Source organism: Danio aesculapii, chromosome 23 (genome assembly GCF_903798145.1).
Source record: "Danio aesculapii chromosome 23, fDanAes4.1, whole genome shotgun sequence".
In the NCBI taxonomy this organism is placed as follows: Eukaryota; Metazoa; Chordata; class Actinopteri; order Cypriniformes; family Danionidae; genus Danio; species Danio aesculapii.
The window spans coordinates 9,803,424-9,823,498 of NC_079457.1; the positions used below are offsets into that span (position 1 = coordinate 9,803,424).

Sequence of the window (20,075 nt, forward strand, 5' to 3'; positions counted from 1 at the left end):
CATTAAATATGTATATATATGAGATGAGTGTAATCAGGGTGTCAGGCTCAGCTCAGAGGTAAAGGGGGAGGTTTATTCCTGTGGTTTTCTGTCACCTGTGTGGCCTCACCTTTGAGCGGAAGAGTTTGCTAAATGCACCGTCTTTAGTTTTGCTCTTGGCAGAGGGCTCTGCTTTGACTGCTGCTTTACTTGCAGACGTTTCCTCTTTCTTCACCGCCGGCTCTGCTTTGCTCTCCATCTTTGGAGGTGCAGGGGGAGGAGGAGGAGGAGGAGGAGCCTTCGGTGCTTCCTGTACCATGCAAAACAAGCACTTCTGTTTATTGGGTGAAATTAGGACAAATATGGACAATATTTGATACATCAATCAATAATTCAATCAAATCATTACAAATTTCTTTTTTTGGATGTTTGTTATACTTTAATCTTTCAGAACATCAACCAAAACCAAGCCCTTAAACCTAATAACAACTGGAGTTAAATGTTTTCGATAACTTCCAGTCTGTTACAGCACTGTGGAGGAATTTTGGCCCACTCATCTTTGCCACATTGAAGGGGTTTTCGAGCATGAACCACCTTTTTAAGGTCACGACACATCATCTCAATTGGATTCAGGTCAGGACTTTGACTAGGCCACATCAAAGTCTTCATTTTGTTGTTCTTTGGCCATTCAAAAGTGGATTTGCTGGTGTACTTTGGATTGTTGTCCAGCTGCAGAAACCAGAGGTCACTAACAGATGGCTGGATATTGTTCTTCAGCTTCCAATATAATCACAGCAAGTCTTCCAGGTCCTGAAGCAGCACAATAGCCCCAGACCATCACACTAACACATTTTACTGTTTCTATGGAGTTCTTTTTGTGAAATACAGTGTTACTTTTACACCACACATACTCCAAAAGTTCAACTTTTGTCTCTTTAGTCCAGAGAGTATTTTCCCAAAAGTTTTGGGGATCATCAAGGTGTTTTCTGGCAAACTGAGTCGAGCCTTGATGTTCTTGCTACCCAGTAGTGGGTTTTGTCTTAGAATTCTGCCATACAAAGCTTTTTTTGCCCAGTATCTTATGGCGGAGTCATGAACACTCACCACGAATCAGGTCTGGAAGTGACTAGAGAAATTGAACTCAGGTGTGATAAACCAGAGTTAAGTTATGTTTTAACAGGGGGGCAAATAATTTTTAACACAGGGCTATGTAGTTTTGGATTTTGTTTTACCCCAACAATAAAAACTTTCATTTAAAAACTGCATATTGCATTTACTTGTGTTATTGTTATGCCTGGGCTCTCTCAGGAAGACAAAGGATCGCAGGAGTTTATCAAACACGTAGATTTATTGATAAACACTCACATGAAGGACATAGGAAATACTGGAGACTCAGGAACGACATGGGGTGCAGACAAACATCACTAAGAATACGGGACAATGACTAAACAACACACAGGACTATAAATACACAGGACATGATGACTCTAATCACACACAGGGGATAAACACAGGTGAAATCTAATGACACAGCGGGAAATAGAACAAAGGAGCACATGGGGAAGGTCACATGATGAAAACACAGAGCATGCCTGACAGTTATCTTTGACTAATGTTTAAATTTGGCTGATGATCTGAAACATTAAAGTGTGACAAACATGCAAAAGAATAAGAAATCAGTAAAGGAGCAAACTTTTTTTCACACCATTATTGCAACATCATATAAATGAAATTGCTCACATTTGTTGATGGTGCTGGTGGGGTTTCTTTTTGTGACTGAAGAACAAACGGGACAATAAATAAATCAGGCAGCTTCTGTATTTAGGAGAATAATCATACTGTATGCATTCATTCATTCATTCTTTCTTTCAACCATACTTAATACATTTTTATTATTATTATTATTATCTGTAATAATTATTACTTTTAATCAAGAAATGATTTTTTATTCATATTTGCTAATGTAAACATTAATGCATTTCTTTATTTGTTATTTAGTTATTTTTATTTAACAATAAATATATAAATAATACATTCTTTAGTACATTTTGATTTGTTTTTAGTTTTTTATTTGCATGGTTCATACATACTGTACATACATAATATATATGCACACACATATAAGTAATAACTACATATATTAATTATGCATCTCAAACTTAGCTCTGTATATCATTGACAACAATTCTATGCAGAAATTGAAAGATACTGGGACAATGACTACATAAATAATATAATATAATATAATATAATATAATATAATATAATATAATATAATATAATATAATATAATATAAAATAATATAATATAATATAATATAATATAATATAATATAATATAATATAATGAATAAGCAATGTTGTGCCAGTTACCTGCTCCTTTGAAACATCGGCAGCGGCTTTGGCTTCTTTGCTTGTTTTGGTGGGAACCTTCGAGCGCAGAAAAGAGAAAGGAGACAGATGAACGTTAGAGTGACTGTGAAAAAGCGTCACAGTTGCGTGTTTAAGCGTATATTGCTCCTTCAGGTACTCCATGTCGCACAAGCGGGCCTTCTCATGAGCACAGAGACCTCAGAAATGCATCTTTTGTCAGGATAATGCATGACTGTCAAAGTCAGACGCCGTTTCGGACGCACAAAGAGCTGGCTGGCAGGGGCTGCTGTGCATGTGTTTGTCGTATTGAGTCACTCATTGTTTTGTGGAGATGGCGTAGGCCTTCCCGTGCTTTATCACAACTCCGAGCGCACAGGCCTCTCTTGTGAGCTCACATTATGCGACAAACAAAAGCCTGCCACAGTCGGACAGGGCCAAAGGCTTGATTTAGCAGAATGCCAACGATAGTTTAACAGATTAAAGACGCAGGGCAACAAATACCACAATGATGGAGTGAAAAATGCACCATTGTGGTCTAGCACACTAGTTAGTTGTAGAGCAAAATGCTTGCTTATGTTAATGTTTTTAAAGTCTCTACTGCTCACAAAGGCTGCACTGAAAAAAAATGATTCATTGAATTTACTCTATTATTTTTAATGTTAGTGGTTGCAAATGATTTACATGGGATAAATTTACACAAACAAACTAAATTTAGTTATGTTCAACTTAAATTGTTTGTTTAAATTCAGCCCATATAAACCATTTAAAAACTCTAACCTTAATAAAATTGAGTAAATCCAATGAATACTTTTTTCAGTGTGCATTTATTTGATCAAAACTCCAATAAAATGCATCAGATTTGGATGAAAAACCCAGTTTCTATGTGATGAAAAGCAGGTACTAAGAGGTTGCTTTTTTGCCATAATCATTCAGAATGCATTGCAACATAAATGTTCGTTCACTATAAAAAAATGCTGAGTTATGCTGGGGACAACATAAAGGAATTAAGTTCACTTACTAGCTTCTACAAATTTAAATGGATTGAACATGGAACAGTAAAGTCGTCCCCCTAAAAAACCTCAAGAATTGTGTTGTTTCCGCTTATTTTATATAAGTAGTTTAAACAAACAGCAAACTCTCTTTTTGAGCGTGTGTCTGTTTCTAATCAAATTAAGCACAAATAAAAATGTGGTCCACAATTCAACTGATTCGCTTTAACCCTTTGAGTTTTGAACCAATTTTCTGGTTAAATTGTGTTCCTAACACCACCAGGAAATTTAGAGTTTTCAGATTTAATGATAACCTATATGCAAAAAAATCAAGCAGGCTGTTGTGATGCCTGTTGAATAGTTAAAAAGGTAAATTCCTGTCTTTCAAGCAGTTAATTCAGCATGTGTGAATTTAGAAAACCATCCAATTTTGACCAGGATTGATAAAAACCCTAATGTACCTTATATAAATATGGAATTTGGCACAAATTAGTTGCCAATAAAACCCCATTTCCATTAATGTGTAATAATGAAATGATCACCTCCTTGAACTAATGATCAAAAATAAATAATTGACATTTATAAACCAATGTAGCTTTTTCACTTGCATTACAAATGAGATGACACATGCAATGAGAAACGTTTTTTTGTTATATTGCATTCATATGCATGTTTTTCTGAGGCGATTCTGGAGATTTTATATTGATTCATTGATGACAGACTTTGGATTGTGCAATTCAGAATGACTAAAAGAAACTTTTTGAGATGTTGTGCATTGAAATCTAATTACTGGTTAGCCCAGTTGTCCAATCATCGCCGCGTCATCATTTTTTTTGGACATCAAGGAATAGGGTATATGCAGAAGTATGCAGAACGACTTTTAATTTTAAGTAAGTTAGGTCAATCGCTTCCGGTGAACTGTATGTCGTTACAAAAGCGACACGTTTAAGGTCTGTTTTCTTTAAAAATCAACAATCTACACTGGCTAATTGATATACGATATAAAGTGGGTCTCAGAATGTGCAAGAAACACTGCATTAAATTCCATATTTCTGTGTCATGTCTTTAAAAATATGAACATTACTTTACTATTTTACTAATTTACTTGTGGTTTTAGTTTCTGCGCTAGCCTGCTGATACTGACAGTGCTTGCATATAAACAGCTTTTCATCTCGTTTTACGCTTGAACAATTAAATGAATGCTTTAGTCATTGTATTTTAATTACATTACATTGTCAATGCTGTAAAAGGAACCTTGAAAATAAAAGTCACATTAACCAATCTCTGGAAGTTTATTGGTATGGAAGGAAAAACTAGCTGTGCATATACCCCATTAAAAGAATGTCAATGTTTATTGGCATGCCTTCTTTTTATATTAACAGTGCTGGGTAGAATATTTAAGATATTGTAGTCCACTACTAATTACAGATTACATTAATGTATCATTGTAGTTAGGAATGTAATCTAGGTTACTTTAGATAATGCAATATGACTACTTTTAGATTTTTTTTTAATGTAACTTATTTTAAAGGGAACAATTTGTGTACCCTGTTTGTATATAAAAAGCAAAAATATCAACACAAAAAAACCAAACAAATTAAACATTACATCAGAGTTTTCCAAAATGGTGTTAAATATAAAACTGCAGCTTAAAATTAATTAAAATGTACTCATATAGTATTTAAATAAAAAATAAATTTATTATTTTATTTATCATTTCTCTGCAAGTCAATTTAATAACATTTAGCAGCATTAAATAAACTAAATGTGTTGTTAAATGATTAATCTGGGTATATTGAGAGGTGTTTTTTTTTCAACAAATTCAGAAGCAATGATTGCAAATTACTGTACATGACTGTTCAATATTGTGAATATTCCAACCATAAAAATAAAACTGATAAAGTAGCATGTTTAGAAAGGAAGTTTTAAAAGAGAAAATCATGCAATAAATTATGAATAATTTACAGCTATTGTATGAATCACATGCACTCATGTAATTCACAAAAAAAGTAAAGATAATCTGATTATGAGCATTTTAAAATGTAATATACCGTAATTGCTGTTTATTTAAAGGGATAGCTCACCCAAAAAGAACATTTCCAACCATATACTCACACTTAAGTGGATCCAATTTCTTTCTTGAGTTAAACACAAAGAATAAAAGCAGCCATTGACATCCATAGTAGGAACAAAAAATACTATGGATGTCAATGGAGGATTTTTGGGTGAACTATCCCTTTTCACTAACTTTTTTCCCAAATGCAAGCTATAAACCACTATATTATAACTCAACATAGCCAGCAAAGCACTTGAAGCACTAATGTGAGTGCTTTCAAACCCCCCAAAGCCATTAAAACATTATAAACGAAGGTACATGTCATACTTACAAAAGTTTTGAAAAAGTTCATAACTGTCTTCTCTGCTGCTTTGGCCTCCTCTGACAGGTTGTTTTCTTCTGTGGTTTGCACAGGACTGGGTTCGAGGGCTTCAGCCTTGGGCTCCGGCTCAGGCTCTGTGCTGATCTTTATGTCCACTGGATCCTATAGACAAGTCCAGAGAATTAGCCCTTGGAAATGTGTTACAAGCCTTACAGCTGATGTGCAATAGATGCATTGAACTGGAGGCACAATTCCATCCATGCCTCTGCCTACTCGATCCAGCGGCAACAATCAGCCTTTTATTAACGCCGTTTCCCCCCCTCACTCATTGATATTCAGCAATGCGCAGGACTTAAAGTCTGTGTGTGCTTTATCTGAGAAAGTCATAATTACAGTTGAAGTCAAAATTATTATCCTCTATTTTTATTCAATTGTTTTCAAGTAATGTTAAATGGAGGAAGGAAATTTTGACAGTAATTCCTATAATATTTTTTCTTCTGGAGAAAGTATTTTAGCTATTATTTTAGCTTGGTTGGAACAAAAGCAGCTAAACTAATTTAAGGTTAATATTATTACCCCCTAAATAAATAATTTTGTTTGATTGTCTACATAATAAACCAATGTTAGCTAATAACTTGCATAATTAACCTAATTAGCATAGTTAAGCCTTTAAATTGCACTTTAATCTTGCAAAATAACAAGACAAATAGTATTTACGATTACCGTGGCAAAAAATAAGTTAGTTATTAGAAATGGGTTATTAAAACTATTAAGTTTAAAAATGTGTTAAATAAATCTTGTTAAACAGCACTTTGGAAACACTTTTAAGATAATTAAAATGTCACAGAGTTTGAAAAGTTGGTGAAAATAAAATGGTGGATAAAGATGACTGGTGTTCAGTTATAGTAGTTTTTTCATTTGCTATTAGATATTATTTGCAATTTATGCAACTGAAAAACACACAAGAAAAAAGACAAAATATTTACACCTGAGACAGTTTGAAATAATAATATATATATATTTTTTTTTAAAAAGATCAAATGTATTTAGCCAAAATCACAGTAAAATAGTAATACTAAAACATTGTTAAATTTTAAAATAAAGATTTTATATTTAATAACATGTACTGTAATATTTTTAACAATATGCAATAATAATATTTTATTTCTGATATTCTCAGATATATTCTCTGTGAATATCAGAAATAAATCATATTATTCAAAAAATGTTGCAACATGATTCCTGAGAAATCAGTCTAATTCTAATTTACTGCTCAAGAAACGTTTGTTATTAATATAGTTTTTTAAAATATTATTATCATATCAATGTTGACTAAAGTTGCTATGATATAGTACTGTTCAAAAGTTTGGTCAGAAAAGAAGAAAGCGAAATCTTTAATATGACAATAAAATTGATCAAAAACTCAACAATAAAATTGATCAAAACGGCAATCATTTATTTATATGTTAAAACAGATTTGATTTAAAAATAAATTAAGGAAAGAATGAACTTTCTAATTCAAAAAATAATCCTGAGAATTAAAATGTTTCACAAAAATCAACATTTCAAAAACAAATTAAGAACCACAAATAATGACTGAGCACCAATAATAACTGATCATAACACAGCAGCAAATCAGCTCATCGGGATGCTTTCTGAAAAACACTGAAGACTGGGGTAATCAGCCTGAAAAATAAGCATTTGATCACAAGAATTGAAATATAAATATACATTTATTTATTCATTCATTTTCCTTCAGCTTAGTCCCTTATTCATCAGGAGTCACCACAGCAGAATGAACCATCAACTATTCCGGCATATATTTTACGCAGCGGATGCCCTTCCAGCTGCAACCCAGTACTGGGAAACACACTCATATACACTCATTCACACACTTACACTACGGATATTTAGTTTATCCAATCCTATACTGCATGTCTTTGGACTGTGGGGGAAACCAGAGCACCCGGAGGAAACCCACGCCAACACAGGGAAAACATACAAACTCCACACAGAAATGACAACTGGCCCAGCTGGGACACGAAACAGCAACCTTCTTGCTGATTAGAATGAACTTTTTATTCATGAAATAATCCTGAAAATTTAAATGTTTCATAAAAATCCAAAAAAAACAAATTAAGGACCACAACTAATGACTGAGCACCAATTATAACTGATCATAACACAGCAGCAAATCAGCTCATAGGGATGCTTTCTGAAAAACACTGAACACTGGAGAAATCTGGCTGACAAATCAGAATTTGATCATTCATTCATTCATTTTCCTTCGACTTGGTCCCTTATTTATCATGGGTTGCCACAGTGGAATGAACCGCCAAGTATTCCAGCATACAATTGAAAACAAAATTAAAAGCCCCCCTTTGAATTTTTTTTTCTCTTTTAAATATTTCCCAAATGATGTTTAGCAGAGCAGGGAAATGTTCACTGTATGTCTGATAATATTTTGTCTTCTGGAGAAAGTCTGATTTGTTTTATTTCAGCTAGAATAAAAGCAGTTTTTATTTTTTAAAAATCCATTTTAAGGTCGAAATTATTAGCCCTTTTAGCTATTTTTTTCAATAGTCTACAGAACAAACCATCATTATACAATAACTTGCCTAATTACCCTAAACTGCCTAGTTAACTGCCATCATGGCAAAGATAAAATGAATGAGTTATTAAAAGTATTATGTTTAGAAATGTGTTGAAAAAGTCTTCTCTCTGTTAAACAGAAATTGGGGGAAAAATAAACAGGGGGCTAATAATTCAGGGGGGCTAATAATTCTGACTTCAACTGTATTTTTTTACACAACGGATGCCCTTCCAGCCACAACCTAAAACTGGGAAAAGCATTTGATCACAGGAAATAAAATATAAATAATTAAACATATTAAAACAGAAAACACTCATTAAAAAGAAGATTTCACATTATTACTGACTTACTTTTCAGCAAATAAGTGCAGCATTATTTAAAAATAAAAATAAAAAGTTATTTCAAACTTAGCCAGAGTATATGAAGAAATAATCAAGCATGCTGATATATTTTGAGGTAGCAAGCATCAACATCACATTCAGCAACAACTCGTGTGCATTTTCTGTTAATGGAAGACAATCATCTTGAGGAAAGGCATCAGTTAAGTCACGGTGAGTGAGTTATCATCGAAGGTCTCGTAAATGACCTTATTTCTTACAAGTGAACTCATCCAGATGAACCCCAATGGTGATGTGAATACTGTTTTCATCAGCACACACATCTATACCGAGCGGTTCACATGAAGCATCCTCTAAAACCTTAGTGCAAACAAACCTGAGTTGGGAGAACAGTTGAGCAGAGTCTACAGAATTGCATTTACTTTCAGGTTCTCCAAAACGTTGAGCTTGTTCTTCAATAACCACCCAACTTTCTTCATCTGCAGCTGTGGCTCTGCTAGCAGTTGAAGCTAACTCAAATGCAGCAGGAGTGGCTTCTTCTTCTTCTTCTGCAACCATTGCTTGTTCAACAGATGATGTTAATGGTTCTTCTGCGACAACCCTGAGCTTGTTTTTCTGAAGATCACCTGATTGTTCATGTACATGGCTTATGGTTTGCTGTTCTTGAGTAATCTGGAGAAACTGTTCTGGAGGAAATCTCAAATCTTCAGTTGCACTGACTGGTTCTTCAGCATGAGATGAGATCTTCGAAGGCTCTTTAGAAGCATCTGCATCAGTCAGATGCTTGGCATCATTTGGCTCATTCTCGGATGTTAATTCCTCTGATTTTATGCTTTCAACTATTTTTATAAGCTCTTTGTCTTCCGTCAAGGCTTTTTCGGCATCCAAAGTGTTTGGTTCTTCATCTTCTGGAACGTCAGGATTCACCATTGCAGCTTCTTCAGACTTCAGATGTCCCACATGTTTGGCTTTTCGTACAAATGGTTCTTGATTTTGTAGCTCTTCAGCAACAACTACTGGACTTTGTGCAGGCAAATCTAGTATAACCTCCAGGTAGGTCACAGCTTTATGCGTGCTTGATGGCTTCTTGGTTGAGCTTGAACTTATCGGTTGCGCAGGAACACCGTCAACCGTCTCCGTCTCCTTTTGGTCTGTGTTAATGAAGACTTTATCCTTTTAGAATGAGAAATTGGTAGATGTGAATCAGCATTATCAGTATGTGATTTTGCAATTTGTTGTTGTTGGATGCTCTGGTTGATGCTCTGCTGAACACTTCAGGTATCCATGTAGAATGAACCATTCTCAATAGAAATGCAAAGTAAAAGCAACAGGTTTGGCTTGCAGTATTATAGTGAATGTGCTTTTCTGTTTGTGGCTTATTGTAAATGATCTGTTTCATTGCAGCTATTTACCAAGGAAATACTTTTCATAGGGATGTAAAATACGTTGGCTACCATATTGGTATCAGTATAACTTTTTTTAAATTAGGTTCATTTTTATTAGATATCTTATATTATGTTATTGGACTAATATTATTTTATACAGTTAAGGATTTAAAATAAAATCATTTGTCCACTGTATTTGTTTGCCTTTTGTTTTTGCAAGCAGGCTAGAAATAGGCCCAATCCCAATTCTACCTCTTAGCCCTTCTGCTTTTCCTGTCCCAATTCTCTTTAGCTTGAAGGTGTAGGGCTAAGGGGAAGGGCTAGATAGCCCTCGTGAAAGAGATTTTTCAGGACCACACTTGAAATCAAAAGGGTAGGAAACTTTCCCAGTATACACCATCTACAACGGCAACAGGGCTGCACATGGAAGTCAGGAGATGCATAAATTAGTATTTATTGTCATTATTGTACATTTAATTTTTACAACAAAAAAGCACATGTTTAATACATTCATAAAAGTATTTGTGTTTTACCGCAATGCTTTAATAAAAAAAAAACGATTTAAAAATGTATAATCCATAATAATAACTCCTGTATAGCAGTTCCACAACATTCTGACACTCAATGACACTCAAACACCCTGTCAGAATAGTTTAGTGGCTGTGAATGAGCTTTTTACAGTGTCTGCTATAACATTAATGTTGTTTTGTGTGTTTACATTGATGAATATGGCCATGGTGTAAATACACAGTACAATTATGATCTTATTGCCCCATTGTATTGTTACGATAACATGATATCGTTGCCTTCAGTGATGTCCTAAAGATAAATATGAAAAATGAATGCAACTGGAATAACTACAACAGTCGCCATCATCCGTCTCATATGAAGCAAGAGATTGCGATGACATGATGACGTGTGCAGGAGTTATAGTGCTGTCCCATTACTTAGCGGTAAAATTTCAAGCCTTTCCCCTTCACACAAGGGCCAAGGGGAAGGGTTAGGAGTAAAAAATGGAATTGGGCCATAGTTTACCTCCAGACTGGCCTATATATCGGTTATTGGTAGGATATCGGCTAAAAAAAAATCCACAAACGTACGTTCCCAATTTCTAATTTTCATGGAGCTGAAGTACTAAAACTAAAATTGAAGGGGCTATAAGACAAAGTATTAATTACTTCTTTAAATTGGCTAATATGTTAACAGCTTACAACAAAACTTTATAAACAAGCATTTTTTGTTGCTTGTTCATACTGCTTATGTAAAATGAGCTGAAACGACACAATTCTTGAGACTTCGTTGGGACAACTTAATTGTTTTATGTTTAATCCACTTAAATTTGTAAAAACTAATAAGTTTTAACTTAATTCCTTTATGTTATCCTAACACAAATCAATTGTGTGGAACCCAGCCTTTTTTACAATGTAGGTCTGAATGTTTGTTTTCAATATTTCATTGCAAAGTATTTTAGACTTCTTTAGATCTTTACCGTGAAATATCAGAACATTGAATCACATTCATTCTCTTCTATGCATAAATGAAAGCACTAGAAATAAATTTGTGACAACCACCAGGGTCACTAATAACAAGGGTTTTTGAATTAGAAATAAAGGTACGAGAGCTGTCACTGAGGTAGTACCTTTTCAAAAGGAACACATTTGTGCCTAAAGGGTACATATTGGTACCTCAAAAGTACTATCACTACCTAAAGGTTACAAGAGGTACAGTTTTGTATTTTTTAGGTACTAATATTCAGTGTTGGGGGGAACAGGTTATACAGTGTGTCGTTAAACACAGATCTCCTTTATTTAAGAAAGAAAAATACCCTAGAAGTTCTGAAAGAGATCAAGCCTCAGCCAGGTCAGAAAAAGTAACTCAAAAGTAACATAACTTATTATTTTCCATAAAAAGTAACTAAGTAACGCAACTAGTAACTTTTTTGGGGAGTAACTCAATACTGTAATGCATTACTTTCTAAAGTAACTTTCCCCAACACTGCTGATATGTATGGAGATACCAATATGGTCCTTTTAGGTATAAACATGTTCTCTTCTGAAAAGGTACCACCTCAGTGACAGCTCTCGTACCCTGATTTCTGAGAGAAAAGTGAAAATATAAAAACATTCTGGTTTTTGCAAGGCTTTTGTTTTCAAGTATATGCAAGTTGTACTTACAGGCTGTGCATCAATTTTCAGCTCCAGCACGGTCACTGGTGCGTCCACTGTGTCATTCTTTTCTGATGCAGGCTTTACTGGTTCAGGCTTCTTTTTGAACATTTTACCAAAGAAGTTGGGAGTCTCATCTCCACTAGACTTTGGGGCTTTTTTTGGAGGCTCTGAATCTGTTGCGACTGTGATTTTTTTCTCAGGTGTTGTTTCCACGTGTGCAGGTTTGTTGGCTTTACTGTTGTCAACCTCCTCCTTTTCTGGTGGTTTTGGTTCCTCTTTGACAGCCACTGGTGGAGCTTCACTCTTTTGCTCTACCGGGGCTTCTTTTTTAGCAACTAAACAAAAGATAAACAAATGAACTTATATACAGTTGAAGTCAAAATTATTCTCCCTTTTTTTCTTTTTCAAGTATTTCCCAAATGATGTTTAACAGAGCAAGGATTCAATAATAATTCAGGAGGACTATTAACTCTGACTTTAACTGTATGTAGTGCACAGGAATACACCTTTAAATGTGGCATTGATGGTTCAACGAGGTAGCTTTAACATTCACAGAATAGTCCATTTATGAAAAGACTTATTAATAATAATAATAAAATATTCTTTTATAAAAAAATATCTTTAAATCTTTTTTTTGCAGAGTGCACTCTTAAAAAAATAAAAGATATTTATCTGTATCTATACTTTCATGAAGAACCTTCAACATCTATATTAATTTTGTATTACAAAAAATATATATATATATATATACATATTTAGAAAGTTGTTATTATAAGAAAAAAATAATTCTTTAAGATCTGTTGAATAAAAGGTTTATTAGAGAACCAAAAAACATAATCAAGATTCCAATTGGGAATTTTGTAACAATGCTATTGAAGAAATATTTTGGGTTCTTTAAAGAATTTTCTTAGCATGAAGAATATAAAATATATCTAAAAAGAACCCTTTTCAACAATCTAGAACCTTTTGTGGAATAAAAAATATTGATGTTTAAAGATGGATGTTAAAGATTTTTCATGGAACTATCAATCCCAATAAAGAACCTTTATTATTTACTTACAATCTTATAACCTTTATTAACTTTTTAAAGGTTCTTTACTGGAATATATACAGAAGGTGTTTTTTATAGTGGGAGTTTCTAAAAGTAAAAATGAACTTTTATAATCATCTCAACTTACATCAGTCAAACTGACTAAAATGTTAAGTTAAACTTTGTATAATTAAAAAAATTGTACATTCATTCTTTTTTTTGGCTTAGTCCCTTTATTAATCTGGGGTCACCGCAGCAGAATGAACTACCAACTTATTCAGCATATGTTTTACACAGCGGATGCTTTTCCAGCTGCAACCCATCAATGGGAAACACCCATACACTCTCATTCACACACATACACTATGGACAATTTAGCCTACTCAATTCACCTATAGCGCATGTCTTTGGACTTGTGGGGGAAACCGGAGCACCCGAAGGAAACCCAGGCAAACACGGGGAGAACATGCAAACTGCACGCAGAAATGTCAACTGACCCAGCTGAGGCTCGAACCAGCGACCTTCTTGCTGTGAAACGACAGCGCTACCCACTGCGTCGCCCTAAAATTAGTAGTTAACTTATTAGAATAAGTTAAAGTAATATAAAAACATTTGTCATAATTCTTTCAGTGTATGATTTTTTTTTTTTATAAAAGCTTCTTTGAGGAACCAAACAGTTTTATCTTATTATTCTTTCGTTAATAATGTTTATTTTTTGTAATAGTAAATAATTTATTTTATCTTTTTAGCTATCAGTTTTATAATATGTCTGACTAATAATAAATCTTTACACACACCCACTTCTTACAGCTTGGGCGTTATTTATTTTCAGTTTAATGCTATTGACAATTGAAAGTGACTATATTGCTTCCTGAAGTTACTGCCAAAATAACACAAATATGCTCTCAAACAACGCTCAGCATTTGCATATTGCATAAAGTATTTTTGGCCTTATTTCAACAAGTATAATAAATAAGGGAAGCAGGAAAACATCTACTGCACATCTAGCTAGTCGACAACAATCAGAAAGCATGGAAAATATACATTACTTCAGCAAACGCTTGAAAGCAACTACAGTACAAAGTAACAACGCACACAGAAGTCAAATTAAACATTGCTTTATCCACTACAACACCCATAGTTTATACAGAGCTCTGCAGCATGTTCTCAATTGTGGGTGGACTTGCTGAGGTAATCCAAACAATGTAAATGTCAGGTTAGTTTGAAATTACTCGTGCAGATCTTTATTTGAAGATTATAAGCAAAGACAGATGTAGTCATAAGAACACAATAAATGTGCCATGTATCACATACATACCAGGTTCAGTTTGATCTGGAGTCGGTACAGCGTGTCCATTTAATTCTCCATTATGGACTTTTTTCTCAGGATTTGCCTGGCAAACAATATTGATTAAATTTATGATGTGTAGTTGTTTTACATTTCTGGCAAGCACTATGGATGATGGGAGCTTGTTTTTAAATATGCAGAGTTGACTTAGTAAATAATACGCCGTCACCTGATCAATAAAGTCAAGAGTGTCAAAGAGCAACCAACAAATATACAGTACCAGCCCAAATTAGTTTACAAGTATATATACATAAAATGTAGACATAAATCTTAAAATAAACTAAAAACAAACTAAAACTAATTTAAACAAAATAGTTTTAGATCTATACAAATAAAGACTATTAGCTTCTGTTCAGAAATTCTAAATAATAGATCAATAACCTGATAAAAACAGATCAAAAAGATAATAAACAATACAAAAATAATAAAGAACCACTTCAAAACAATTCACCTTTTGTCGTTTTTTCTGGGCTGATTGTTCGTTTCCCATGTTTGCTTCAAGTCGGCAACTGAATATTTGCACTGGCACTGAAAATATGCAAAACACATCGTTACTGAACATTAATATTAAGAAAATACCCACAAAATATTTGTTTCACACTGTTGCAAGTCTTGAATTAGATCATAAAATCGTAAAAAAGACAACAAAATCACTGTAAATTATTATATTTTGCTTTGTATTTTTGACTTCTTCTGCATTAAAAACACGACATATTCTTACTTGAGAAGCCACAATAAATCAAATCTTGTTTTAAAATAAATAAATAAAATACACCAAATTTGCTTAATAATAAATAATCACTGTAAAAAAAAGCTGGGTTCCACACAATTGATTTGTGTTGGGAAAACATGAAGGAATTCAGCTAAATTTAAGTGGATTGAACATAAAACAATTAAGTTGTCCCCAAAAGAAAAATCTAAATAAGTAGTTTGAACAAGCAGCGAATGTCATTTTTAAGTGCAATTCACAAGAAAACCTATTAATTTTCTTAATCGAGTGGCAGGTATTTTCTCCCATTCAAAGTATAAATGCACTTAATACTTTTTTATTAGCATTTTAAGCAAATTTATTTTAATTTAAGGATGCGCAACCAACAAATAAATAGATTTGATCTACTAAAATACACTCAAAAAAGTTGTTCCTAGTTTGAAATACTTATTAAAAACGAGCTAAAACAACAAAAATCTTGTTCAATCCATATAAATTTGTAAAAACAATTAAGTTAACTTATTTATTTATTTTTATTTCGAACAATTAATAAAAATCATACACAAAACAATTCTCAAAATGGTCAAAATGGACTGAGATGAAGCGCAAGCTTATTATTTTCCCCACCCTATTACCACACACATCAACTCATTTCTTCTTTTACTTATCTCTACTGTTTACATGAGACATAAATCAGCTTTACATGAGACATATTTCATCCTTTTGGCATCTTTAGCTTATTATATGGTTACTTCATTTGTACATTCACATTTTATAACATAGACCCAAAAAATACGGTCACACTTTATTTTGATGGTCCGTTTGTTGAATTTAAGTTACATTGCATCTACATGCCAACTAATTCTCATTAGATTATAAGTAGACTGATTGTGGTTAGGGTTTGGGTTAGTTTAAGTTGATATGTACTAGCAAAGTTACAGTATCGTCAGTTAAATCTGTGTTTAGCAGCAGTATCAGCAGATATTAAGCAAACAGTCTACTAATACTCAACTGGACCATCAAAATAAAGTGTTACCCAAAAATACGTAGTATTGCAGACAGCCATTAACTGAAATGTCATCATTCCTTTCTCATGTTGTTCTTATTTCAATCATCTCTATTCATCAAAATATTTCTTTAATACTATACATTTACATTTTTATTTGATACATTGTCCCTATTTTTACAATAACCTCTATTAATAATTATATTCCTTTATTAATATATATCTATACAACTTTTTAAATGGATTAATATGCTGACATTGTTTGAGTATCTGGTCCAGACTGTTCCATACAGGCATACACAAACTATTTAAACTTGTCTTTGTTTTCAACCTCCTAAGATTTTGTTCTTCTTTTAGATTATATCTGAGATAACTAAGTAATCTAACTTGTGAGGAACCCAGCATTTAATATACACTATATCAATCCCTGTATAGGGTGGAGTCGCTAATAATGTTTTTCTAAAATATATACATTCAATCCCAAGTAAGGATGATAATTAAACACTAATCAATATTTCAAATTATTACATCCCTTAAATCTCTCACATTAACATTCGATTCATTAAAAAATATCTGTATTTACCTTTCCAGCGTCAATTATATTGTCCGTGTACAGTTTCCACAAGCTGTATTAAAGTACTCTCAGTCAGCGCGAGTGTGTGTGCACATATACCTGTCCTAGTAGAGGGAGGAGCTCAAAACTGATCACCTTAACAAACCCGAGAGACCAAACAGTGGGACGAAAACCGGCCTGTGACCCCACAATCACTGATCCACTCACAATCATCTCCTATTGTTCAGCAGTGATCGGCTCGTCCACCTTCAAAAAAAGTGACAAGATTATCAGTGATTAAGCATCTGACTGTATTGAAAGCAGTGGAGCAGAGAAAGCGTGGTGCTGATCTGAGAACAGCCTGTTTTTTTGGTAGGTGTGGTTGGCCCAAACAGGATGTGTGTAGAGGATATAAAGCTAAAAAAGTTTATTTGTGCAGTGTGACTGTGCTTGAGTACAGAGTACATGTTGCCGAGCTTATAAGACTAAGCCTTTGTTTGTTTAATGATACCTCAAGCTGTTGGGTACATGGGGAGGGATGTGAAGAACTGCTAATTGCAAGGGTGCTGCTGTGAGTAATGAGACAGGAGAGTGTGAAGACGTTTCGCACATTAAAGAGGATTTGATCAGCATGCAATAAGAGTTTACGAGTGCCTTTCTTAAGAGCGAAACAGAGAGAAAGAGAGAGACTTTTACTTTTGGGTCAAAACTAAGAGACCTAAATTAAAAACTTTTGAAGAATTGGGCAGCACGGTGGCTCAGTAGTTAGCACTGTCGCCTCACAGCAAGAAGGTCGCTGGTTTAAGCCCAGGCTGGGTCAGTTGGCATTTCTGTGTGGAGTTTGCATGTTCTCCCCGTGTTCTTGTGGGTTTCCTCCGGGTGCTCCGGTTTCCCCCACAAGTCCAAAGACACGCGCTATAGGTGAATTGGGTAAGCTAAATTGGCCGTAGTGTATGTCTGTGACTGAGTGTGTATGGGTTTCCGCTGTGTAAGTTCAGTCTGCTGTGGCGACCCCAGATTAATAAAGGGACTAAGCCAAAAATTAAATTAAATGAGAGACTTTTACTTTTAGGTCAAGAAAAAACAAAACAAAACAAAGGGACCTAAATGAAAATCTTTTGAAGAATTAAAAACACAATCAAAAATAAATTAACATTTTCATACACACGCACGCACGCACACACACGCACACACACACGCACGCACGCACGCACACGCACACGCACACGCACACACACACACACACACACACACACACACGCGCACACACACGCACACACACACACACACACACACACACACACACACACACACACACACACACAGACACACAGACACACAGACACACAGACACACAGACACACAGACAGACACAGACACCGAAAAACAAGATCGAATTCATACAGAGGCACAATTTCATTTTTGTCATATCGTTTTGAGACAGAGAAAGATTTTTTTCATAAAAATATTTATGCAGTAAAACTACTACTACATATTACATATTTATTGCCACATCAGCAACTTATGGCTATTTCGTGGCCAAATGGATATACATTAAAATATTACATGATAAAAACAAATTCGTATTATATTAAAAGAAAAAATTAAAAAAATTACTTAGACAAATATATAAAATATAAATAAATAAAATTTACAAAAAACATTTATTCAAAGTCAAATATGTTTTTTTTAGTTTTATTTTTGATAAAAAATGTAAAACTCTTCCTGGTGGTACCTTTTTAAAAATGTCCATCAAAGTACTCTCCTTATAAAAATTTTGTCTAAGGGAATTTAAACTTCTACATTTATGCAGTGAAACAATTCATAATCATTTTAAATAGTATATTTATCAGAATTATTTCTTTTTTTTTTTTTTTACTTTATTTATAGAAGTTTTTATGAAAACATAACACCCAATAGTGTACATCATGTATATGTCAACAAAATTATCTCAGTGTTATTACTTGATACAAACTAGAACTTGCACCAAAACTGTAGCAAACAATACAGTAATTATACAGCACCATCTAAAGAATCTGAGCCAGACTAAAGGAATAAGAAACAAAATATAATGTGTGAAAAAACTTCTACAGAAAAAAAATAATTACAGAGGCATTGTTAACATATCCATCTAAGGAAGGGGCCCCATATTTTATCATATAACTTCTGTTTATGCAACTTAGAGAAACGTAACCTTTCCAGCTTGAGGGCAGAAACCATTTCAGCTGAAAAAACTTGGGTGTCATGGATTTCTACTCCATCAGAATGACTCTGTTGGCCAGCACCATGCCAAACATATGGGAGAGTTGTTAAAGCTTGCTGTTAGAGGCTGAACATCCAAACAATGCTAATTCCACATCAATTTTAATTTCCATTTCAAAAGCCTAAGAATAAAGTCCAAAGACACTTTTCTAAAATTCATTTCTAAAAAGTATCATGAGACACTGAAGACAGAAATAATGATACTGAAAATTCATGGACTAATGGGGTTTATGGATCAGTTTCCCTGACCTTTACAGTCTGTTAAACTGATCAAACGAAGCTTGTTAGGGAATTTTGATTATTTGTTTGAATACTGTGATGAACGATGGGTTGGATGAGTCAAATAAATCTGAAAGTAAAGTAGGGGAGAGCGGGGATGAAAGTAACATCTAATCAAATCAAACTCTAATGTGGAAGTAATGAATAAGGTATGGCTATTAGCAGTGGGACATAAATAACAGTGTTACTTTCGTCCACACAGGAACTCTTGCCATTTAAACCTGATTTACTTTTAAACTGAAAAACTCAGACATTGCAAACTCAAGGATGTGTCATTGCACTAAATAATCTGTATATTGATTATTATTGTGATACATGAAAAGAGAAACACAACTTGTAATAAGGTAAAAAGAAGCACTCCAATAATTTACTTTCAGCACTTAAAAACTGAAATTAAGACCTAACCGCGGCACACGGTCCCGAAATCACATGATATTTGGCAGCTCCATCAAGGGTTTCATGCAGAATGTGCTGTTATAGCCTGGAAAGCAAATGTTGTCAGAGCTTCGAGAAAATTGCTTTGTTACTATCATCCCATTAATCCCATTACATTAATTCACATTAAATAATCGGTATATTAAATAAGACTAATACAGACAAACTACATTGATACAAGATTTGACAAGAAGAAAATATCTCTGATAAGGAAAACAGACAAATGTATGTAAACTTACACAAATAAAAA

At 33.8% G+C, this 20,075-nt stretch overlaps 1 protein-coding gene across 4 annotated transcripts in view; it reads right to left on the minus strand.

Annotated features, from left to right (window-relative positions):
- bcas1 (brain enriched myelin associated protein 1) overlaps positions 1-17,135 on the minus strand; it is a 33,287-nt gene extending 16,152 nt beyond the window's left edge. For 3 of the 4 annotated variants that reach the window (XM_056450037.1, XM_056450034.1, XM_056450038.1), the window contains exons 1-8: positions 16,880-17,116; positions 15,033-15,109; positions 14,552-14,627; positions 12,210-12,538; positions 5,729-5,881; positions 2,353-2,409; positions 1,720-1,755; positions 110-289 (exon numbers count right to left, since the gene is read on the minus strand). In XM_056450037.1, the coding sequence (XP_056306012.1) occupies positions 110-289; positions 1,720-1,755; positions 2,353-2,409; positions 5,729-5,881; positions 12,210-12,538; positions 14,552-14,627; positions 15,033-15,071 (870 nt within the window). In that variant the 5' untranslated portion in view covers positions 15,072-15,109; positions 16,880-17,116. Of the gene's footprint in view, positions 1-109; positions 290-1,719; positions 1,756-2,352; positions 2,410-5,728; positions 5,882-12,209; positions 12,539-14,551; positions 14,628-15,032; positions 15,110-16,879 lie in introns of all 4 variants that reach the window. The other variant, XM_056450033.1, reaches the window with a different exon arrangement.
- Positions 17,136-20,075: the final 2,940 nt, after the last annotated feature.